General features: G+C 31.9%; 2 protein-coding genes, 1 long non-coding RNA gene and 1 pseudogene across 3 annotated transcripts; 1 reads left to right on the plus strand and 3 right to left on the minus strand.

The window, feature by feature from the left end:
- Positions 4,211–5,690, minus strand: LOC105172058 (ethylene-responsive transcription factor ERF062). Its single transcript, XM_011093397.2, has one exon. The coding sequence runs from the start codon at positions 5,659–5,661 to the stop codon at positions 4,402–4,404; it is 1,260 nt and encodes a 419-aa protein (XP_011091699.1). The 5' UTR covers positions 5,662–5,690; the 3' UTR covers positions 4,211–4,401.
- Positions 7,587–17,568, minus strand: LOC105172059 (annotated as a pseudogene).
- LOC105171886 lies at positions 18,494–19,469 on the minus strand. The gene is made up of 2 exons (XR_002287878.1): positions 19,361–19,469; positions 18,494–18,764 (listed from the first exon to the last, which is right to left on the minus strand). It is a non-coding gene; the product is annotated as an uncharacterized LOC105171886 (long non-coding RNA).
- Positions 21,964–25,789, plus strand: LOC105171887 (PLASMODESMATA CALLOSE-BINDING PROTEIN 3). The gene is made up of 3 exons (XM_011093141.2): positions 21,964–22,685; positions 23,027–23,060; positions 25,294–25,789. Exons 1-3 carry the CDS (start codon positions 22,349–22,351, stop codon positions 25,553–25,555), a joined length of 633 nt encoding a protein of 210 aa, XP_011091443.1. The 5' UTR covers positions 21,964–22,348; the 3' UTR covers positions 25,556–25,789.

Below are 26,497 nucleotides of genomic sequence, written 5' to 3' on the forward strand. Positions count from 1 at the left end.
GTACAGTTATTCAGCAAATGTCTTCGGGATCTATCTTAGCAATGACGAAAAAGATCGTAAAGCAAATATGGGATTGGTTACTACGTGGGATTAATTCTAGGGTTTATGTATGTCGGAACATTAATTGTACTTGGATTTTCTGATTTGAAATGAAACCAGTGTCCTTCAAAACTTGCTTTTTTATTTCTTTTTTTTACATTTTCTTTCCATTTTTTTATTGTGTTTGTATTTGTGTTTGTGTGTTTTTGTGGGTGTGTAGTGGTGTGTGAGTCTGTACAGACTTGATTATCCATGTTTAACTTGCAGGGGCTATTTATATGAGGAAGAAGGGACGAGCTTTTCTCGCCAATTTTTCATTTGCAGGTACATTTTCACTCCAAATGTGAAGTCACTTAATGGAATAAGCTTCAGCCGTCAAGTAATTAAAGAAAGTTCCTTTTGTGTCCTGAAATCTAAAAAAAGATGTACATGAAAAATGCAATTTATTTATAATATGGGACCAAAATTGAAAATAAATCCACTTACAGGATCAAAAATATAATTTACTTACAAATTTAATGTCAACAATGAAATGACCCCTATAAATAGGGATAACAGGGTGAGGTCTGGTTGGTGTGCCAAAATCCAAGACCTAGCGGACTAAGGATTTTTAGGACCAAGACCCAATCCCCACCGCATTCGAAACCCAATAGATTCGACTCGTAAAACCCATCCAAATCAGTGTTGTTGTCGTTGCACCAATCCATATTTGAGTATGGAAGATTTTCATGAATTTTTATACCTATTAGCCAATTTAAAATAATTATTTTGACCTACTATTATAATTATTTAAATTTTTAAATAATAATCTAATAATTTTTCTTTTTTTTTTTCTCTCACTTGTTACACCTCCCTCCTCCGGCCCGTAGCCGCCATCACCATCCCACCTCATAAAAGGTGGTGGCTGTGGCAGCCTAAGCAAAAAAGGGGACAATCATCGCCCTCGGCAGAGGGCAACAATTGCCTCCCATTATCAGGGCGATGGGGGCTCGAAAAAAATGCCGCTATCATCTTTTGGACGACATTGCTGCCCAAAAAATGCCGATAACAGTATAAAATTTTTGTGAATGAGGCATAGTTTAGTTGGCGAATACAAGACTCTAGAATATTTGTGGGATGCTGTTTAATTGCATAGTACGTGTTATCTTCTGTAATGGTAGATATTGATTAGATTTATTTTATTTTATATTATTGATCTGTAATAGTATGACTGTTGTAAAGGGTTTATTGAAAATTTTAAAATTATGGATTTCAAATAACTTAACAGCAATCCCTTGAATTTGTTTGATAATTCTAAATTTAAATAATTTCAAATCATTCAAGTCTAATTTTAAATTATATTTTGTTGAATAATAGTATATCAAATTCTTTTAAAATTGAGTCGTTTGAAATTATTTTTCTAAATTTTTTCCTCAAATTCAAATCCATTAATTAAAATTCACTCTAAAATGTATATTTATCCATTATCTGAAATTATTTAGCCCACCTAGCTAGTAATCTCGTAGCCCAGCCCAACTTAATAGCTCAAATTAGGAGGATTAAGCTTAACAGATCATGCCCAACTAATCTTAGTAAATTTAATTAATTCAGTCTATGAATTCACTTAGGAAATTAAATAATGTAAATTATTTGATCAAGTTAGTCAATCATTTGCTTCTGGTTTTTGGGTTTATGAACCCTAATTTATTGATTAAATTAACTCAAAACTTGAATGAGTAGTTCAACGTAATTAATTAATTTTACTTGTCTATTTATTTTAGTTTAAGATAAAAAAAAAACTAAAGTTTTGATTGGTTAAACCAATTTAATCAATCAATGTCAGACAAAATTGATATGAAAACTTAAATTTTGACCACAATTAATCAATATTCATTGTGTTTAGTCCAAGATAGAAATATTCGCCATATTTTTTAACTTTAATAAATATTTTAGTCCTACTTGTAGAAAAATCAAAATAATTTACAGCTACGATTTTTTACTTTTAACGTAATAATTAATTATAATAAAAAATTATATTTATTCTTGTGAAATCACAATAATTGATGGTATAACAGTCAATGTCTGCTTAGCGAAAAAAAATAATATTATTCCATAAAGATAAAATACGGGGACCATGAATCGTGCAAAGGTTCCATCTTTGTATTTTGTTGATCTACAAAGGTCAAAAGAACTATACTATTTGTTTTCATACTTTTAAAGTAAATTACCATATTAACCTTCTAGGAAAAACTAGTGTATTTGCTGACCATATCCTTTCCTTTTTTGAAATTATAAAAACTTCTCCTCTATATTACCATGTGCTTACAAGAAAAAATGCAATTTACCCCCTTATGATACGAGGAATGAGAAAAAAATTCCCTGCGGAATAGCAAATTATTCCCTGTGTTTTAAAAAAAGAAGCAAATTATCCGTCTATTTAAACCATTGATAGGGGATACTTTACTTTATTTTTTGAAACACAGAGCGCTAATTTGTTAATTCTTTTTTTATAGAGGGTATTTGCTCATTTCACTTAACACAAGGAGGTAAACTGCATTTAAGCGTGTGCATACATCCATACACGAGTTGGGTTGTCAATATTCTATTTTTATAAGTATGGGGGTGCAATTATCATTTAATTAATTATAAAATATAGCAATTAAAAGTCTTTTTTTTCTTTTTAAGCTTGAAAATTCAGAAAGGGAGATTTTTGTAATTTTAGATTTAAAAGGTGTGATAATAATTATATTAACTTGAAAGAGAGATCGTTGCAATTAATTCTACTTTTTGTTTTAAATTTTTAATTTGTTTTAGATCACCTAATTTTATTACGAGTTTCTTGAATTTCTAGAATTCAACCTCAGTTATTGTATCCAATGGTTTTAGATCCGATCGAAGATCGAATCGATCAAGTTACTGGGTAACTGGTCCGATCAATCTGACCGAAAGCAAAAAATCGATTAACCCGAACCTTAATATATTTATATATGTATATATACATTATACGATTGTACATCATATGCAGCAATACATTATACATCAATGAATATTTCAATTTCAATAAAGTTCATACATTTATACATAAATATTCAACAAAGGTTCAAACATTTGTATACAAATACTATATCATCCAAAATTCATAACTTACACAATAATTTCAATAAATATTCAAGAAACAACATGCATTCAAAATTCTAAAATTAGAAATACTAAAAAAAAAAAAATGTGTTGTAGCTACAACAGCTGTTGCTGTTGCTCGCTCCTGTTCGGTGCGCCGACGACTCTTCCACCCACAAAAATTAACACTATATTACACTTTTTTAAATTTGATTTTAAACTTGAACTTGAGAGTTGAGGTTGAAGAACATGGAGATGAGAGAAGTTTTTTATTTGTTTCTTTGAATTTGTATTTGGGGGGGGGGGGGGGAACCTACCTTCTTTTTCTCCCTCTTTTAGCCGTCTCCTCTCCTAAAAAGTTTTTTTAAAAAAAAAAATGAGCAAAATCGATTTTATTGGGTTCTAATCGGACAAGTTTTCACCGGTTCGGAGTGGGTCAATTGCCTCCCTTTTTTACCCCTTGACTCGGACCGGACACATAACCAGTTCTCAATCGGACCAACTGATCCGATCCGGATCTAAAAACATTGATTGTATCTCTCCTTTTTCACAACCTTATTTAAGCAATTAAATTTTGCGTCAAACTATCAAATAGTATAACTCATGTCACATCAACACAAAATAAATTATGTTATTCATATAACTTAGAATATTATCATGCCTAATTAATTTATACAAGACTTTCTCATCAACTGTTGGAGAAAAATAAATGTGGTGTTTGCAAAATAATTGCGATTTTAGTATTGTAGGTATAGGGGTGGCGATTTTTAAGTCTTTTATAATCTTTTTTTGACAAACTTTGTCTTTATTTTAACAATTTAATCACATTGAGGACAAAAATGTCAAAGAATTTATTAAAATAGCAAAAAAAAAAAAATTGATATCCAAGTGATCAGCTACTAGATTCACTTTTTGGGCTATTTTAGCAAAAATTTCGACTATTTTGTTCTCTATATACCAAAAATTTAAATTATATAATAAAATTATCAAAATAAATTCATATAAGAATAATATTAATTCTTCCATACTTACAGAACTAAAATTATAATTTTTTCAAACATCAGGTGTATTGGGCCTGTGCAAAATTAAAGCATGAACTATGAAGAACATTCATTTGCAGAACAATTCAAATTATAAGTATTGTGCAAATTAACTAAACTTAGAAAGTCATCATATTATTACCAAGAAATACCAAATTTAAAACCTCTAAACGAACAAAAATACAAAAAAAAAAAAAAAAAAAAATCAAGAAAAAAAGTAATGGGATCAGTAATCTGAGACTAAAAGCGCATCCCAGATCATGTCCATGTCCAGAGAAGGCATTCTGCTCAACTGAACTGCATCAGCATCTGATCCCATCGTTTCTGCACTTTTCTTCATCTCCATTGCTTCTGATCCAACTCTGCTCTCCACCTCCAATGCCCATTCTTTTTCAGCTGATTTCTGGTTCAAATCCTCTTCCAAAACCGGCTTATGCTGCGGCGACGACGACGACGACTGTGGAGCGTTAAAGCCCTTCTTCGATGCAACCATTCCTTGTGAAATCGCCCGCAACTTGGTTTCAAGAAGCGCAGCGGTGTTGTTGTTCATGGGATTGGCCTTGATCTGGTGCTTTAAATCGGGGAAGTTCAGGTTTGCATAATCACCTCTGAGAATATAAGCAGCTGTGTCATAAGCAAACGCCGCTTCCTCCGCCGTGTCAAAGGTTCCGAGCCAAACCCTCGTCCGGTTCCTCGGCAGCCGTATCTCCGCCACCCATTTTCCCCAGTGCCTCTGCCTTACTCCCCGGAAAAGCTTCCCTGGCGATGATGGCGAACACGTTTTCTGTTGGCTTTTCCGGGATGCTGGAAATTTCATCGGCTGAGTTTTCGTCGTGCTGAGCCAGTAGTCGCTGAATCCTTTTGAAGGATGGTTGCTGACTTTCTGACTGATTTTCAGCCACTTTGACTCGGGATCGAGCTGATTTCGATCGAATTGAGACACAGAGAATAAAGGGTTTTCTGGAAACGGAGCGTGATCGCGGGTTTTGGCTGTGGGAAGAGATTCGCTTTTTACAGGAAATGGATCATGTAAAAATAACCCTAGATTCGGGATTCTGGAGCTGACAGATGAAGAGGGTGATGAACAAGGGTCGGAGTGTTTGACTCCATTTGAAGATTGGAAGGATTCAAGAAAGTTGAGAGGAACGTAGTTTCCTCCACCGGTTTGGGTGAATCCCGGAAGGACAGAATGTGCATGAAGTTCCCTGGCAATATTTTCCTTAGATAATTCAGATAATCTAGCATTCAACATAGTATCAGAACCAACCTCGTTTACAGGAGAACTGGATTCTGAACTCGAAAGCAATGATCGTTCAGGGGACGATGAAGAAGACGATCTTGCCTTCCCACCACCACCATCGCCACTGCCACCGTCTGAGCGGACAGTCTCATTTAGACTGCGAAAGACATTGGAATACAAAAGCGATCTTGATCCTCTCTCCATTTCCAAACAAGATGGTATTTCATTTTGCAAGAAGGTTTCCATCTTAGGAAATCTATTAAGATTTTGAATTATGGGAGAGGAGAAAGGAAAGTAAAATAAATGTCACAAAATGTAGGCGGTATGGTATTTATACGGATACCAAACTTGTAGCTCATATTCTATGCCTATAACCTAAGTTTAAAAATACGGGCTTTTAGATCTGAACAATTATAATTATTCATGTATTATAAATTTTATTAAAAATTCTTATTATTGTGTCTGAAAACGAAATTCCAACGTAAGAATAACCCATAAAATAATAGAGCTGGACTATTAGTTTTATGTTAATTTGGCAAGAAAAGGAAGCCCTTGATCATTCATCTTGTCAGCAATTCGTGCTCTCCATTCCCAATGTTTTCTTTTTTTCTTAAAAGCTAACCAAATACTTCCAAGTGTCCTCTTGTCTTTCCTGGCTCTTGGGATTATTACTCATGATGGATGTATATTCTTCCACGACAGTGACAACAACCACCTTAAATTCTTACATTAGTTTACTTTAATTTTTAATTGAAATTGTTTTCGTTGGTTTCTTTAATCCATCATCATGTGATTTATATCAATCAGCCACATGATCTCATTTGCCTCCTTTTACTTTATGTTTGAGTGAGGAAATCATGATTTGACTTGTTAGTTAATCCTCCTCCTGTCTCTGATCAGTACTTAGAGTTTTCCTCTTTGACATCAAATTAAAAAAGTAAAAAGCATATTATTTGATGTGTGGGCATATCACTTTAAGGTACTAAATGGATCAATTTTCTCATCTTCTTCATTAATTATAAAAAAAAGTTAAAAGTTAGAACCCACATATTTTTATTAAATTATTATATTTCGAAATCAATTTGATCTGAACTCGAATATGCATGAACTCATATTTCGTGTGGTTATTGCCCGTCGCTTGCCTTGCAAATTGCGTGTTTGGAGTAATCAAGATTTACCTTAGCTATATTGAAACTTTGTTTATAGATTTGATACAAGTAGATCCAAAGTTAAATTATCCTAATAAATATTATTTTAAAATATTATTCTCAAAAAAAGTAATTTAGAAATAATATATATATATATATGGCATTAGAATATTAATTTAGCGAGAATTTGTATATGAAATTGAATCATTAACTTTAAAATTTTTCTAAAACAAAACAAAAGCTACAATAATTTCCGACAAATAAAATTAAAAAATATTTCTATTATTTCACACTAATTTTATTAGAGAACGACAAAGAGTTTTAGTAATTTAATTAGTAATTAATAATCGTCATTATGTTCATTTTCCAGTCATGATTAAACAATGGGCCTTCCAATGATTGGATTAGAAGGGCCACAAATTTATATTAATTAGAGGTAACCAAATGAGATTAGTAATTAATAACATTATCGTCATTATTAATTAATTAATAGAAAAAGGGCCTCAAGAATATTGGCGTAGTTTGAGGAAGTCTTATTATGGCTGTCTTCTCCAGATCTGGTACTATGAAGAGTTGGCACACAAAGTCATGAATTCCTAATTTGGGCTTTTCTTCTGTCATCTATATATTTGTATATGTGTCTTTTGAGATGAGTTTAGAGACACTTCTCCCACTCATTGCAACTTAAACAAGAAGAGGGAGAGGGAGAGAGAGACAGTTGAGACTTCGTATGCAAATAATTGATATATTTATATATATTGGGTAAATTCCAATTTTTGTCCAATTTCTTAGAGGCGGTAGCGTTTCCAGTCCAGGTCTTTTCCAAAATAAAATAGTAGAACAGTTATTAAAAGAAATTGGCAATTTTAAGACAAATTACCCTAAACCAACTGGAATTGTGCACGAGGGAGGCACGTGAGTGTCTGAAAGTTGGGGGAAGCTGACGTGTCCGATTAAATGAATTAGGTGTAAAAAAAACGGGCAACGTGAAGCGGCAAAGCTGACGTGGAAAAAAAGGCCACGTCAGAGCATCTCCGCCGTCCATCTCTTGCTTGGATCCTTCACGAAACATTTACCAAGAGTATCTCTCCCTTCCTCCGATAAACTTCTGGGGATCTCTGGCACTTCTTCACCTACTTCGATTCTCATCATCAATTCGGCGATATCTGAGCACCGCCACGCCGGATTTCCAGACAACATCTCCGCCACGACGCACCCAAGCGCCCAAATATCCACCGGAGGCCCCTGCTCACCCCCAGCGACCATCTCTGACGACATGTACAAAGGGGTGCCCCTCAATTCGAACCCCATCATGGCGCCTTTTCTCCTTCCATCCCGCTTTGCAAGCCCAAAATCGGCGATCTTCATGCAGCCATTCATGCCTAAAAGAATGTTTGAAGCTTGATATCACAGTGAACGTACCCGAACTTATGAATATAGTGAATCCCTTTGAGCAAAGCCTTTGTGTATCCCCGGACTTCAATTTCCGGCATCCTCCCACCACCGGAATTCCTAAGCTTATCAGCCAAAGCGCTGCCGGGAGCATACTCCAACAACACATTATACAATTTCTCGCCCTTCTCATACGAACAACTCTCCCCAAAGCACCGAATTGCAATCCACGTTGGCGAGCTGATGTGGCCTTTTTTTCCACGTCAGCTTTGCCACGTCATGTTGCCCCCTTTTTTTTTTACACCTAATCCATTTAACCGGACACGTCAGCTTCCCCCAACTTTCAGACGCTCACGTGCCTCCCTCGTGCACAATCCCGGCCGATTTAGGGTAATTTGTCCTAAAATTGCCAAATTTTTTTAATTACTGTTCTACTATTCTATTTTGGAAAAGACCTGGACTGGAAACGCCACCGCCCTTAAGAAACTGGACGAAAATTGCAATTTGCGCTTATATATACTTGGAAAATAAAATTTTTCGTTCCGTAATGTAGGATTTTTTTTACTTTTAATTTCATTAGTTTCGGGATTCTCACTCTTGATTTGATAACTTCTAACGGCGTTATGGTATTTACACTTCTGGTTCTGTTGGTATAAGATTATCACTTCTGGTCTCATAACTTTTAAAATGTAGCATTTTTGGTCCCGTGCAATCAACAACCACGTGGTATTTTACGTTCAACACCAAGCAGAAAGGTGTCATGGAGCCAAAATGCTATTTTTTTAAAGTTACGAGAACAAAAATAAGAATTTTATAATTAATAAGATTAAAAATGAAAAGACCGCAAGTTATTGAACAAAAAATATTATTTCACCTCCCTACACAACTATTTTGACGATATACGAATTTTAGATTCAACTCAGTAGATTTTGAGACAATTTTTGTTTGTACTGAGCCCTTGTGCTTGAGTTATTACAAAAGATTTTGAAATTAAGGTGTTCAATTATACTAAAACCAAATGTTATATGAGATAAAAAAAAATTAACAGATTGGAGACAGTTAAACGAACAAGACAGTATTCTATAAAAATTGATCTTGGGACACTGTGTCAGGGAAGATGGTTGATGACAGTGCGCCGTCTTATCCTCACATAACAATTTAAAATTGATTACTGAGTGAGCAAAGTGTCAGGCAAGATACAAAAGTATATGATTAACTAGAAACAGTTGAACAAACAAGATCATTGTAATAAACGCTTGAATTAATTATATAATAAATATAATTTATTTATAATATGATTAATATATAATTTAAAAAAATAATTAATTGTATAATAAATATATCACATATACTTAATAATTAATTTGATACAAGCCCACTTTAGAACCCTAATTTCTAGTGATGGAGTTCGAATTGTACCAAGCCAATATGAGTAATCGTGTCATAAAGATGATTCATGAGACTGTCCCATCTCACCCCACATGTACCAATAATGAAAAGACAAGAATATTTATAAGCATAATTTCTTTAAAGAACACATGACATGCAATCTCTAAATTTTTTTCCCAAACAAATAATTAATAATCTATTTGCAAACTATATGACTCACAATACCGAGATGATTCTCGGGATTGTTTGGGAAAATTCCAAAGAAATTTGCTTTTTTACTATAATTGATTATTATAGTTAAAAATAAAAAATTATGGTGGGATATTAATTAATCAAGATTGTGCAACGATTTTTAGTTATTATTTTTACAATCAAGGCTAAAATATTTGCTATAGCTAAAAATTATGGTAAATAATTTGGCTATAGGTTCAAATGTCGATTAACCATGGCCAAAAGTTTTTGCATCGCTTTGATATCATCATGGTAGATATAGTATAGATTTACTATGATATTTAAGCCGTAGTGATTTACAATGTAGGGAATGGGTAAATCACAACAATCGCCTCTGAAGTTTGACATAATTACAAATACCTACTTATTATTTAAAAAATTACAAATATCCCTCTGATTTAACATCCGTATAACAACGAGCTCATTCCGTTAGTTTTTCTTTCATTTTTTTATAGTGAACTATCCAACATTCTATTTTGAATTTATACACTTCTTCAGATTTTATAAAATACTTTTATGAACTAATATTTTCAAAAGATTATTTACTTTATCTACCTTTAGATTTTTTTTACATGAAATTAAATATTTTTTTTAGTAAAAACACCACAATGGTAAAATAATCTTTTTACCTCACGATCTAAGAACTATATAATTATTTTCTATTTGAGGGAAGTTGTTTTTAATTTTTTAAATAATGAGAGAGTATTTGTAAAATTTTAAAAAAAAGTAATTGTAATTTACTCGCTAAAGAATAATCAATTCTTTTTGTAGTTTCAACTTCCAGTGGATTCATAGCCCCAAGGTGTGACAAAAGCCCTCCAAGGGGGATGAATGGACATCTCAATATGGCACACACACACACATACACACACAACCACAAAGATTCCCATCACTATCTTTGTTTTTCCCTTTTGTCATATGAAGTTATTCTAATAAAAGACCAACAAGTTCCCCTAATTGTGCAGTTGTTTTGCAATTGTTGTAATATAAAGGGCTAGCACATGGTCTTGCCTAAGCTAATTCTGTTTTTTACCTAGAAGACTGCATGCATGCTAGGAATGGATGATTAAAGGATATATATATATATATATATATATGTATGTATATATTGATTGGTAGCTGCTCAAAGTTGCTTTTGCCTTTTTCTCTTTTAACCATTCTCTCTATCTTTCCATCACATATATGTACACCACTTTATTCCTTCCCCCATCTTTTGACCTTAAAACACAACAAGACAGATTGGAATAAACAAGATTCTTGTACCAACAAAATTCCCACTTATTCTTCACTTTACTGTTCAAAAGAAAGCCGTTTAGACATCATGTGGCCGATTGGGGTTTTCATGTAATAAGGCTATATTTGTGCCTGTAAAATAGGTTAATTAGCTGATGATGTCTTAGCCTAATGGTTAAGTTTAAGGTTGAGGTCATTTGAACAAGTTTGAAGCTGTAGGTTCGAATCCCACTGAATATCTGGGTATCTATATCACTTTATGTAAGTGTTTGTTGAGTTATTGTAATGTATTTGTCGTTGTTGGTGCTCTTTTACCCAAATTCAAGGTTAATTAGTGCTCTTTGAACTCATGGTGGAGATGATTGTTTGTAAAAAGAAATTCATTTCATTTCATCTCATCAATAGTTTACTGTGTGTGTGTCTGTAAGATCTAGTTTGAGTAAAAAGAAATTCAGACACAATGTTACTAGTTTTGTAAGAAGGAATATATCACATAAACTTTTATTTTCTAACTAATATATTTTATACATTATTAACTATTATTATTATACATTTGTCGGACTAAATTTAAATTGCTGCCCATTGTGAAAATCGAAATATGCACAAACTCCTTACTCCTTTTCAAATGAAATAAAATGAGATGCCAAACAATCACTGTCCTATAATTTCGAGTTTTATTAATTTTGGTCATTTCTACCTCTTTTGAGATTTGTCATAATTATTAATATTTTTTTATTATTAAAAAATTATTAAAACCCGTCTGGAATTGGCGACCGTCTAACAAACACCCCATTACAATTAGCTGTGACGATGGGGTACGATCGTGAATACCAAGATGGATATTTATAATTTTTCAAATAATAAGGAAGTAATTATAAATATGACAGATCTAAGAAGAGTCCATCATAGTTTACCCTTCTTTATAGGGCTAAATGCAACTTACTCCTCAGTAATATGTGAAATGAGCAAAAATTTTCTTTTTCAAAAAAATTAACAAATAAACCCCCTTATATTTAAAAAAAAAAAAAAGCAAATTATCCCCCTATCAACAGTTTAGATAAGGGGATAATTTTTTTTATTTTTTAAACATATAGGGAGTATTTTGCTAAAGAAAACAAATCGCAAGAGATTTTTTACTCATTTATCGTATCGTAAAAGGATAAATTGTATTTTTTCTTCCTCTCATTCCATTTGTTTCTTGTATAGTCTGCCATGTATGAGAAACTTAACCAAGCCAAGGTAATATAAGTCATGTAGGTGCGAAATGAAAATATGCTGCACTTGAAAGTTCTTATTTTACTTCTCCTTTCCAAATATTCTCAGTTGTAATGATAAGGGTTTGCTGCACTTGAGTTTTCGCTATATTATTAATGATCACGATTTAAAAATAGTAATAAATTAATACTATTAACAACGATTAAATAAAATCAATGCAAAAATTTAAAATTTTATCACGATCAACCAATATTTACTCTGGTTTTTTAGTCATAGCCAAAATAATTATTTATGCAGGACCAAAAATGTCAAGTTTTCTAAATTACAGGACTAAAAATGTCTACACTCCCTAAGATACATGACTAAAATTACAATTTTATTGCATCATGTACCAAATTGACCGAAAAAGGGTGAAACATACCAAAATTTAAAATTATAGGACTAAATTACAAAAATTAATTCGTACAAAATAAAATATATGGCTCCATAAACTACAAAACTAAAATTGCATTCCCCCCCTACCCCCTTAGTTCCTGTCGACATTCTTGCATCATTCTTTTTTGGTAGTAAAATGGCTAACACATGCATACATTAATTTTCAAACACACGAAGACAACCAGGGAAAGCATTCTTGTACTTGCTCCGTCTCCTCGTGAACATCCACCGTCACTTCCACCACAGAACACTAGTTATCATCATACCATGCTCACTTTTAGGTAATACATTTTAGATTATTAATGTTGTTATCATCTAACTCAGAGTAGTACTATCAACTAATTTATATTTATGGGTCCAAATCGACGAAAAAAAAAAAAAAAACAGAAACAAAGTCATTGTGTTGTTAAGACAACGACTTCGTCGCTTTTATAATAATAATAATAGTAGTAATGACAATAATAATAATAATAAACTGTTGTAGTTCCGCATCATGACATTTATAACTAAAATTGGGATCGCCACTAATTAATATAAGCTTTAAAATTAAATTCATTAAAATATATATGTGTTTCGTAATATGTTCTAAATTAAATACATTTAGTGGTCGTTGTTCAACTGCCGGTTTATTTATTTGTTTTGTTCTTAGAGTAAAACAATATTTGCATCTCATTGTATTATAAATGTCGCTATTTGATAATATTAATAATTAAGAGTCTATGATCTACAGCTATTATTGTCAACAAATTGACATAAGTAATATGCTAATACTAAAGTAAATAAACATGGCCTATATTTCTTTTTCATATATATTTGAATTCGTGACTTTCTAAGTTATAGGATAAATTATAATTATTTGTCTTAAAATTTGATATAATAATGAATACTCCCTCGTTGATTTAAAAATAATAAATACTACCTCAAATGAAATATAATTATGTAATCCTCAGACAGTAAGAAGTATTTTTTAATCCTTGTTTTTATATTTTTAAAAATAAAATAGTTGAAAATGTAAAAAACAAATGTGGGTGGGTAAAGTAAAGAACTTGAGTAATAATACTAATTCATAAAAGTATTTTATAAAATTCAAAAGAATATATAAAATTAAAATTAATTCAGAAAATATTTTGGACAATTCACCACAATAATTATATGAAAACCTAAAGAAATGAACTCGTTGGTGACACCACTGGATTGCAACCGCTACTTAGCATAAGCAAGCAAATATACGTAAAAGTTTTAGTTTTTTAAAACTCTTACCTAAATGTGATGCAAGTCAAACGAGAGGTTTTATTTGCCAACGAACAAATACTACTTCTTATGTAAAATATTTTTTCGAAAAATCAAATTAATTTCATTCGTTAATTCACAAAATTAATTGATGAGATAAATAAATGAAAATTGAAATAGAGCCATTGAGGCTTAATTCAGTTGGTAAAATTAAGACCCTACGACTTTATGATCATAAGTTCGAATCTCATTAATATGTGGGTATTTGATATACTTTAGAGATAATTACATTGCCCTCATCCGATGTTTGGTGTAATTACATTTAGACTCTCTGTGATTTGACAAATTACATCCAGTATCCCTGACGTTTGATTTCATCAAACATATAGATCCCTTATTTGTCAAAATTCATCAAAAGTTGCAGATACAAACCAAAACAATTGAATGAAAAATCCATATTCGCTTCTTATTATTATTGACTTATATATGATTAAGTAAATCTTTTTTGACCAAATATTGGTATTGTTAGACGGTGGGATCTATTTATTAGACGGAAATAAAAGTCAGGGTCACAAGATGTAAATTTCTCAAACCATAGCAGTTTACATATAATTATATCAAACTTTATATTAGGGCGGTCTCATTATTCCTTTACTTTATTAATAGTTGTTAGTCTACTGAAATAGCATTCTTTTGTTGATTACAGATAATTGATATTGATATATAATCAATATTTTGGTTATTAATTATTGAAATGCATAATATCATTGTAATCGATTTACGTCTACAAAAAAAGGCTTTTCAGGGACGGAATTTCCGACAAAATGACGTCATTAACAAGAGTTCCGACAAAATTTCCAACGATTTTCGGGCCAACGGAAAACCTTTTGTAAAAGGCACTTCGGAAAATATTTTTCTTTTTTGTAATGTACTAAAATAAAAACAAAATTGCAACAGGAAAAAGCTGTAAATGGATAGGGTGTAGTTTAGCCAAATTAATTCTCCTTTGACATGTGAAAATGATAGGATAATGTAATTTAATTAGTGTGCCAACCATGTCTTCACCAAATGACATATTAATTAAATTTTCTATTTATATATTACACTATATATTATAATGAAGGATCTCAGCCTCAACAGCTCCATTGACAGACGTATTTTTTTGTTTATGTATTTTCTATTGCTAATTAATTAATTAATTACAAGTAATCAAACACAAACAATAAATACTATTCATATTAATTATTGACTAATGCTGATGGAGAAATTAAACAATTAATAGACTAACATATTATCATAGTATAAATTGAAGGAAATGGTCCCAAGAAATTATGCCATGATTTATTTCAAATGTTTTAGGCTTAAATTGGAATTTGTTTACTTATAATAGTGTAAAAAAAACAGCGCAGTGGAGAGATCATGTCTTGTTCTGTTTTGATAAATACATGACTACGTCAATATTTAAATAAATTGAGTAATTGAACAATCACTAGAAAAAATATAATCTTTTGCTACGGTTAATTATTATAGTCAAAAGAAAAACAAATGTGGCGTATACAAACCAACTACTGTTTCGCAACGGTCATTAGTTGTTGTTTCTACTAGTGTGGCCAAAACATTAGTCATGACTAGAATCATGGCAAATATTTTGGCTATAGCTAAAAATCATGGCGAATATTAGTTAATTATGGTAAAAATTTAAGTTTTTGCTTTGATTTTATCTAACTTAGTTAATAGTATTGATTCACTTTGATTTTTAAGTCGTGGTCATTTATAGTGTAGTCAAAACTCAATTTCTTTGTAGTAAATATATCAATATAACAAATAATTATGACAAATTCTGACAAATTCGATGAGACAGAAACTCGTGATCTTGAATTTGTTCGTGGAATCTCAACTTTAATAATTCCCTGGAGCTCTACATGTTTATTGAAATTCAAATATCTTTTATTTTTTCTCCTATTCCAATTATGTAATTGTTTGGATATTGATTTTGCAACGTTTTCAAGAATTTGTTAGAATTAAATTAGTAGGAAGTCAAAGAGCAAATATAAAAAAGTAACATGCAAAAACATGTTGGTTTTTATTTAGTAAAAGTTGGACAAACAAAATAGGTTATATAAAAAAAAATTAAGAAAGCATGACTTCAACTTATATATGACCACTTATTTAATTAATTGGGACTTTCTTTCTAAATGGCGTGGATTGCACGTTAGTCTTGTAAGCCTCGACATTTGGGATCGGATCACAAATGCATACATGCATGCTTCGTATTTTGTATGTAAATAATTTAAATCAATAAGTATGTTTAAAAATAAATAAATAATAAATTATTGTACAAAAAATATATACATATATTTGTGGGATTCAAACTCGTAAGGAATCAATTTAGCCAATTGTTGATTCTTGGGGTACGTAGATACTATAGTTTGTGCACGATGTACTGAATGGACGGATGATTAATATATAAGATATTTTTATTGCATAAATGTTTGAATTTATTCTTAAATGATCGTAAGAAATATTACTTTATGTCATAGTTAATTACTATAGTGGAAAAATAAAAATTATGGTTAGTAGTAATTAATGACAACTATGGGACAATTATTAATCGTTGTTTCAGCTAACAATTTTGAAACGTTAGTCATAACTAAAGAATATGGTTAATATTTTGATCGTAGCTAAAAACATTAATAATAAATGCTTTGATCTGTTAAAATCATAAAAAAATATTGATTAACTATGAGCAAAATTTAAATATCACATTCGTTTGGTTGCTTTTAGGTAATGGTTTAAACTTATCGTAGTTTTTAGCCATATTGATTAACAATCTGCATTTTGTAACTTTTCCTCTATTTGATTTTAGAAAAATCACAATGTATGTACAATTGATTATTCTTTTTCATTAATATTTTAAGATATATTTGGAATTTATTTCTTGACAAAAGCAATACACTTATCGTGTAATTGATATATAATTCAAAAAAATAATCAATCACACGATAAGTATATTACACTTACTATGTAATTTATTTAACTCAGACTGAACCGGATTACATAAAAAGTTTCCTTCATTGTAGTTACCTTCATGTATCAAATTGGAATCTCAGATATGTCAATTTATATTTAGAAATCAAATAAAATGTATTATATTAGCATTAATGTCCTTATGCTAAAAATTAACATACATAAAATAATAATATAAACTTCTGAAAATGAAATTGAATGGTATTATGTTAGCATTAATGACCTTATGCTAAAAATTAACATACATAAAAATAGTCCATTTTCTCCATACATAGAACCTCTTTTTGTTTGTGATAATTATGCATATATACCGATAAAAACTGTCATATCTTAATACAAAGATGAGTTCAAAAAAGAAAAAGTAAATCAATTGCAAATTATCGTATATATTTCAAAATTATCAAGAAAACATATTATTACGACTGTAAAAACTTTAAAAAGAGCGCATCACATCATATTAAAAGTGAAAACATATACTATACTGACATGATATAATTCACAGTATCAGATATTTACGCACCGTATATATAAAAGAACAATCTCATCGATCCTGCATTTCTTTCCAGTTATTCTCATAACAAGTAGCAAACTGCAATGGCTATGCCTAAAGGAAAGCTATGGAAGGGAGAAACAGCATGAAGAAATGCATGCTTGTAAATATTCACAACATTCTCCCAAAGTAAAAGCAAGTTCCGAAGATTAACATGAGAGTTGTTCCTCCTTGAAGAAAGGAAGATGGCGAGAAGAAAACTGAAACGATAAATAACCTTAACTTGACCCCAGAATTGAAACCAACCAGAATCAGATACTCCAGGAAATGCATAAGCAGATCCGCGTGCATATTTTTGTACATTATCCGAATATGTATAGATATCATTACCACAGACATAAAGTGAAGACTTTCTTGGGTAGAGGATGGGTGACGACTGATGAATGGTGCAGCGATGATTCAAATAGGGAAAAATTAGAGTTAGAGGTCGGCAAGACGAACAGAAGCAATGGGAAGAAGAAGAAGTGTTTCTTAAAGACGTAAACTGAAGAAAAGTTCGCCACTTTTTAAAAATAAACAAAAATGATCATTTGAAACAAACCAGAGCACAAACAAACTGAATCTTCAACAAAAACATATGTAAATCCCCACACTGCAATCTATTCAAACAGGTGATCCGATATCAAAGTTAGTAACTTCTCACACTCTATAATATAACAAAGGAAATGCACAGAAACTCAATCAGTAACCATTCCGTAAAGCAGAAACTACTATATATGGAAAGTAAGATTGGAAATAGAAAGTTGTTCGTACACTATCACTTTTACTTGCATCTTTCAAATCAAAGCAACTTGCCACACCAAGAAGTGCAAGTCGATAAATTTTCTGTCAACTCTTTCCTCTAACACAAACAGAAACATGCATCATGCAAAGGTCCACTACCTAAAAATTCACACTTTTACTCACAATTCGTTGCACATTTCATGAAGCTTTATATTTACTGACCATATATAAGCCTAAGATCATCCACTAGTGACGTGTAAAATAGGCGGGAGACAAAATCAGGATAAAACTAGAAGTAATCTAGTCCGAGAGTGTTTGGACTCAAAGTAAATCAACTCTGTATTCGTGTTTCAACAACATTATGGAAGAAAATAATAGTTATGTTGACCTCAACAACATGAAGGCCTACAATCTGTCAAACAGGCTCCAAACTAGAAATGTAATCTTATTTTACTACTACTTATGTCGTAAAAGAAAACGCAAACAGTAGATACAAGTAACAAACTAACACGGAAAAAACCATCACATTTCACATATCAATTGGAGCAATTTGGCACTTACAATCTTATTCAAAAGGAGAGTAAAGTACTGGTTGATTACCATTAGACATGACATCAGAGAAGATGCTACAAAAGGGTCAAATTACAAGAACTAAACTTAAGAGACTGATCAAATGGAAGTTTCCCTATTTTTTGTTGCTTTTACCTCCAGCATCACCACCCCCACCTGCCTGAGCCGCCTTCTTTGCCGCCTTTTCTTGAAGTGCCTTCGCATCCCTACATAACCATGCGTGCCGACACAAACAAAATAGCATATAATCAGAAGCCATCGAAATACAAAACTTCAAATAAAATAAAATATGCTGCATACAAATCCTTATCTTAAATGTCAAATCTACAAAACTACTATGATTAAATCTCAGTAATGAACAAAAAAAGACCACACCTCTCGAAAGGTAACAGAAAGCAGAGAAACCAAGAGAATTTCTGCATGCATAATTACTGATAAAACTATCAAAAAGAATTAAAACTACATAAGTTGCTAAAAATTGATCATCATAATCAATGTCAAACGTTGAATCTAAAATATTTTCATGAAGAAATTTAATACCACAAAACACCCACAACCTGAGTATTGTTGAAACACCATGGATGAGGTAAATCTTGAGGCGAAACAACCAAAAATGGTAGAAAACAAATCTTAATGAAAACCCACAACCATATCTTTTTTCTTTCCCAAATTAACCACAGTACTAAAACTAGCAGCAATTACTATGAACCTGGATCTAACCAAGAACATGAAGAAGCACCGAATCTTGAAATCCCGAAATAGTATTAAAAAAAAAAAGAAAATTAGAAAGAAACATATTCACCTTTCACGACGCTGTTCTGGGGTCAAGCCGTCATCCTTGCCCTTGCCTTTCCCACCGTTACGGGCCTGAGCCCTTTCTCTGTCACGTTCTCTTTGATTTCCACGTTAGATGCAGTTAAGAAAAGAACAGGCAAATCTCAAACAAAAGAAAGAAGTACAAATAAATTAAAGATCTCAAGAAACAGAAATCAAAACAGATCAATTCCAAGAAAAATTCAGAAGAGACTGAATTCGTTGAAATGGAGAAGAAAAGAAACTGTGTTGTGGAAGGATATGAGTCATGGCGGAACGACGCCGGATCAGTCGAAGAAGTCGTCTTTGTAGCGTAGACCTGCAACAACTGGAGGCCCAGAATTTGAGGGTAGCTCCACTTTATATATTTCAAGCTTTACTAATTCAGGACTTTGACTTTTTTTGAGGTAATGTAGAAAATTAATTTTCAATCTTTTTATATGGGATAATTACACCTCCCCAGTTTTTGAGTAATTATATATAATTTTTTTATAATTTTAAAAAATATATTTAATATTTTACATTTATTCTCGTTCAATAAATAAATATTTTTGTTAGTCAAGTATCACTGAATTTGTAACATTAAAGAAAAATATTGAAATGAAATTCATATTTATCGCTAACTCATTATTGATTTATTGAAGGTCGAATAAATTTTTTTTCTAATCATACTATTCTTATATATGTTTACACGTATTATGCATGTGAGGAGGTATGTCTTCTCCTTACTAAGGTATTTCATCAGAAAATATTTATTTGTCCTATAATAAGTCAATTGAAGTAAATGTGAAATCACATTCAATTTTTTTTACTAGTAACTGCAAATTTCTTGAATTTCGACAAATAGAGGAATCTATTTATGGGCGGAAACAAACTTAAAGAGTACAAATTAAATATAATTTTTTAAACCATAAGTATTTATATGTATTCTGAATCTCAATTTTTTTAATTCAACTTCCCATTATCTTTATTCTCTCATTTTTCAGTTAAAATTAAATAAAAATTTACTCTGTTTTATTTATATCAGTTCTAATTCGTTCCTTGGCACCGAATACTATTATTTTATAAAAACAAAAGAAAATGTAGTTTCCATAATAACAAAAATGAGAAAAAATGATAAAAATTCAGGTAATTAAACACATTATGATAGATGTAAATGGTACCAAATATATATGTTTTGCTAGTAGTATTTAAGATTAAAATTTGATGAAACACAATCACTATGTTTGGTCTTATATTTTCGTATTTTCTAAAATAAGAAAAAATACACTCAATATTTCACTGTATTTGATTTTATGTTTTTGTATTTTTCAAACAAGATAAAATACACTCAATGTTTGTTTGTGTGTTTTTACACCTTATTTGTGTGTTTGTTATTTTTCAACTTTCTACATATAATATAATATATATATATATACATTTAGGGTGAAATTCATTTTGACCCCCTGTGATATATAAAAATATCAAAAATTCCCTTATAAAATTTTTAATATAAAAAATCATCTCTATATTATGAATAAATAATCACACCGCCCTCTTGTCAACTTGAACCTATTTTTTTAGAAATAATGACTAAAATACCCTTTATAATCAACTGATCAAACTAAATATATTAATATAATATTATTTTAATTTATAATATATAAGTTATAACTATTAAAATATATTATAATATATAATTATAATTTATAAAAAATTTAAAATAAAAATTATAACCCCCACCCACCCCCTACCCCCAATCTTCTTCCCCCTCCTCTTCAGCAACGGCGGCAACATCTTCGACCCCGCTGCTGTGTTTTTTTTTTAAATTTATAATTTTTTATTAATTTAATTAAAATTATATTTTATTATATAAATAATTAAATATAAAATAATATTTTATTATTTAATTAAATAATTATATAATATTTTATTATTAATAAATATATAATATTGTATATATTAGATGTGAGAGAAGGGAAAAAATGTAAAAAAAAATGTATTTTTATAGCAAATTCGTAGTTAAGAGCGGGCGTGGCTCAATTTCTGTATGGAAGGGGGTTTTCTGAACTTTATTTTATATCACAGGGGGGCTATTGATACTTAATTTTCATAAGGGTTTTTTTTAAACATTCCTATTATCACAAGGGAGGTCTCTGAATTTTTCCCTATACATTTATACATATAATATAAAAGCTATATATTTATACATATAATATAAAAGAGACATGATTTGACAATAAACGGTGATTTTTGTCTAAAAAAATACAATATTAAATATATAATATTTATATATAAAAAAGATATGATTTGACAATGAACAGTGATTTTTGTCTCCTAAATCCCAACATAAAACTTACACCACATATTTTAAATTACCTCAAAACACAAATACAATCATATCATTTAATTTCAATACAAACTTATTTATCTCTATTTTTCTCTCTCTATCTCCAAAATACAAAATAAAACACTCAAACCACAAATTTAAACACTATATTAAAGTTTAAGAACTAAAATCACAACTTTAAATTATGAGAGAACTATAATCACATCACGGACTATATTTAAATATAAAAAATGCTTTTATCCCCATTTTCTCCCACATGTTTTTCACTTAGAAAACTGAAAATGAGAAGAACTCAGAGTCATGTGACTGAAGTTGATGGACTTGAGCATTCGAGCCATCACCAAATGTTGACATGGTTAGCACAAATCTCGGATGGAGATGATGGAAACAAGACATGAATAGCCCTTGAAGCTCGAGCAAAACATACAGTACAGACACAAAAGTACCACAAAACCAGCCAAACAGAAAAGGGAAAGAAGAGCCCCAAAACCCATAATAATTAACAAACAAAAAAGAAACACATCAAACCCGGAAAAGAGCAAAAGAAACAAACACAAAATAACCACAACTCTGTTCTTGATTCTCTCTCTCTCTCTCTTTCTCACTCTCTCCACAGCTTTACCAGCTCAGTACTCATCTCCGCCAGCTATGGCGGCGGCAGCAGCAGCCGGAGCTTTGTTCAAAGTGGCGGCCCTGCTATTCTTGCTTTGCACCGCCGCAGCCTTCTCTGCCGCGGGGATAGCGGCAGCCACCTGGTGTGTGGCCAGGAGCGACGCGAGTGACCAAGCTCTGCAGACAGCTTTGGACTATGCATGCGGCGCTGGCGCGGATTGCGCGCCGATCCAGTCTTCTGGGCTTTGCTATCTGCCCAACACTTTGCAAGCCCACGCCTCGTATGCCTTCAACAGTTACTATCAGCGCAAGGGGAATGCCCCTGGCTCATGTTCTTTTGCTGGCACTGCCGCCATTGCCAGAACTGACCCAAGTTTGTATTTTTACTCTTCTAAACACACAGCACACTCACAAGGGTGTTAAAACACTTCCGATTCTTTCCTTTTCTCGGAGTTTGATTATTTTAGGGGCTTTTATGATTTAACAATTAGTTCTGCTACTGGCTAAATGTTATGTGAACATATCTATATGCCTCAAACGCAGAATCTAGGGGGGTTTTTTCAATTTAATTTTTTATTTTCTCCGGACACGGACATGCATCTGCATTTATATCTACATCTGTATGGAGATTTTTGGGTATTTTAAGTTCTTGTTGCGGAACTAACGTTTCTTGTTTATTTTCTTGACTGTATATTGGGTTTTGAACTTTTGCAGGCTATGGATCTTGTGTTTATCCATCATCCCCAAGGTATGTTTTTTCCCCTTTGCCTGGTCTTAAATTAAGCAGCTTTTCTCTTTTTTCTGAACCTGCTTGTTGCTTTTCCAAAAGCTGCTTATCTGCTTTTTTCCTTTTTACCTTAAGTTCTTTCATGTAAGGAAATTGTGGAAAGCGATAAGTCATGACTACTCTTATTCGTTATCTTCTAAAGATTGCCAGATTCTTGTTTCTTCAACTGATTTTATATGGATTTTGCACATAAAGCATGAGATTGTTCATAATTGTCATGTATGCTTTGGTTGATAAACCCCACCAAATTTTATTAGTAAGTAAATGTCTTTGAGAGGTGTTTCTATGCAGTAATTTGTTTCTTTATTTTTCTATAATGATGGCTGTGTGAAGGGAATAAAGTAATGATTTTGTCTCTGAGTTTGTTTTGTATCCATCACTTGGAGCTGTGTGTAGCGGTGACGGAAGAATCGAGCCAGCTCGATTTTGAGCTTAAGCTCAATTCTCTCTGTTCATCAGCTCGCAATCCGGCTCACCAGCTTTTTCTATTTTTTTATATATATTTTTATTTATAAAATTTTTATATATTTAAATTCATATTCAATACTTTATCAATTTTATACTCAAAATTGACCATATATTATAATTATTAATCAATATCATACATTTTATTGGATAATAATAAATTATAGTACTTTTATTTATACATTTAATCTTTATACAAAAATAAATTTAATCAACAACTTAGTAAATTATAATATTTTTATAATTAAAATTATTATTTAATACCACACATATATATTATATTTACTATATATTTGTATTGTGTTATACTTATATTTTTCAGCTTTGCTTGTGTTATATTTTAATACTTGTATATACCACAGATTTGCGCTTAAATGAGCTTGATTTAAGCGGTTCAAAAGTACATGTTGTAAATTAAAAGCACTTTTTTCAGCTTATTTTGACAAAAAAACTGATGAGCACTTAAGTTAAACTATTGGAAACACCGTTTTAGTGTGAGTGTGGTGTTGTCCTTTGCTTGAAGACAAACAGAGGAACTCTTATTTGATCATGCATGGCAATTGCTTTACCATAGGTAAATTCTTGCCCGTGTGAGGTTCTGCAGAATCCAATTCCACCTAGAATTTTCTATAAACCGTATTTATGAGGCTGCGGTGAAAAGTGGGCTTCTGCTTCTTTCTTGTCCAAACTCATGTTAGATTCTTGTCCTGCATTGCTTCATTGACACAATCTAGCATCTCAACTTTGATTTTGATTTCGATCCTACGACGAAATTGATGAGAATGCACAAGTCCAATTAATGCAGTGCAGGCATTTCCTCCAATGAAAATTGAATAGCACACTTAGTTACCTCCTCTAAATTACAGATTGAAAAGGAATCGATTTAAAACTAACGTGGTTATACAAGTAAACTTATATTGATTGTACATCGAAGCTTCACTAAGGCATACAGTGAAAGATTGAAATAGTCCTTAGTGCATGTTGTTGAGGAGTTTCCCAAAGCAAAATTACGGTGGAATATCTCCTGACACCATTTTGCTACATCAAGAATTTATGCAACTTGGCTTTCCTAGAGTCTTTTGTCATAGATAGTTTCGAAAAAAAAGAGGTCGTCTTTTTTCTTTTCTCTTTCTGATTTTGCATCTGTTTTCCTGAGATAATCTGCTGTAACTGTTCAATTTTGGCACTGCATGCTCTGTTGCTCGTGTAACTCGTTCATCACCTTTTTGCTCTTAATATTTATCTCCACATCTTGAGAGTGCAATGGGGGTCAGAGGTTGAGACAAATTAATATAATGCATCAACTGGGATACTGTCCTCTGATTGAAATGACAATTGTGAAGTTCAGAAACGTCCGTATATTTTCTTTCTTGAAGTAACTTGTGATGTTATCGACTAGGCTTGAAACTCGAAGGGAAAAAACGTAAAAGGAAAAGAGAAGTTAGTATAAGGAAATTGCAGCTACTTTAGGATGTCGGCAGAAGGAAATAAAGATAGCTGAATTTCTGTGCAGGCCTATCTTAGTTGATCGCTGGTGATACTCTTCATTCCCACCCTATGCAATTCTCTGCACATGCTGCTTGAAAAATTGACGCTATCATCCCTAGACAGGATTTTGCAAATAATTTTCGATATGTCTAAGGCGTTTCCATGCCTGAATTCTCCGTTTCTTTTCTGTCTCTGCATCCCGATGTTCTAATTTACTGGATTCCATTTTGCAACTTTTCAGCACGGCAGGAGGGGTGGTTCCACCAGGAGGCACAGCCGGAGGTACAACAATTCCAGGTACAACACCGACTATAATAGGACCTCCGCCACCACCAGGAACCACCACGCCATTGTATGGCGGTGGAGGAGGATCAAATCCGGGAATGGGACCCGTAATCCCCGACTCCCCCAGGTCTACCGCTTCGACTGACATGTCAATAAAAACAATCTTTTATCATGCGACTTTCTTGGTCGTTCTCTCGTTTATCTTCCAAACCATGTAGTCTGTACAAAGTACTTTAACCAACATTCTATAATCTTGGGGACTAGGTTAGAACAGTTTTGTCTAGCAAGTAGGCTTCTTTTGTTTCGGCTCTTAGACGTTTGATGCTAGGTTGCAGTTGTTTCTTCCACGACTGGCAAAAGTTCGTCGAAGGCTCATGCAGTTTGCCATGTTAGCTATGATACTGATTTTTTGTGTGCCTCCGCAACCATTCAATGAAATCTTTTATGCGTAACTACTATTTTTTTGCGGATTGAATTTTCTATTTCAAGTTCTATTATTACATGTTTATTTCAATTGATATATATACACACTACGTGAATAATTGGTCAAAGGCTAAAATTAGGTCAAAGTAGTGTCCCATTCTCATTTCCGGCCTGTATAAGCAACTCTCCTCTTTTTTATTTTAAGGAGAAAAGTTTTGTTTGCAAGTTTTATAATTACAAAGGGTCTTTTTAGCTATTTAATTAACATATGCAAGTTTTTAATAATTTTTGGATAACATAGGGGGCTATTATGCAAGTTCCCTAACAAAAAAGGTAAATGGGAAAAAAGAGAAAATGGAAGAAAGAGGGAAGAGAGTGGAGACGAGGAGAGAGATAGCCGAGGGAGTCCAACGGGAAATTAGAAAAAAAAATAATATTAATTTGTAGGATTACTATTACTTTACAAATTAAATAGACATGATTTATTATATCATACATTGTGATTAATAAAATCGAGCCCGGTATTAATATCGAATTCTAATAAAAAAAACCAAATGTGTGATTAGATATAATAAATAATTTTATCATGTTTGATCACACAAATCAAACGGACCTTAATAAAAGCCAATTTATTAATTCAATATTTAGATTCAATCAGAACCCAATTCAACCCAACCCAACTCAAAATTATGTTGGGTTGGGTCCGACCCACATTGCTGCTGCTTCTCAATTTGTTG

Source organism: Sesamum indicum, linkage group LG10 (genome assembly GCF_000512975.1).
Source record: "Sesamum indicum cultivar Zhongzhi No. 13 linkage group LG10, S_indicum_v1.0, whole genome shotgun sequence".
In the NCBI taxonomy this organism is placed as follows: Eukaryota; Viridiplantae; Streptophyta; class Magnoliopsida; order Lamiales; family Pedaliaceae; genus Sesamum; species Sesamum indicum.

Coding starts and splice junctions, on each gene's coding strand:
- LOC105172058 (XM_011093397.2), bottom strand. CDS start 5,661: ATGGAAACCTTCTTGCAAAATGAAATACCATCTTGTTTGGAAATGGAG.
- LOC105171887 (XM_011093141.2), top strand. CDS start 22,349: ATGGCGGCGGCAGCAGCAGCCGGAGCTTTGTTCAAAGTGGCGGCCCTG. Junction 22,686..23,026: donor CATTGCCAGAACTGACCCAA/GTTTGTATTTTT, acceptor GAACTTTTGCAG/GCTATGGATCTTGTGTTTAT. Junction 23,061..25,293: donor GTTTATCCATCATCCCCAAG/GTATGTTTTTTC, acceptor GCAACTTTTCAG/CACGGCAGGAGGGGTGGTTC.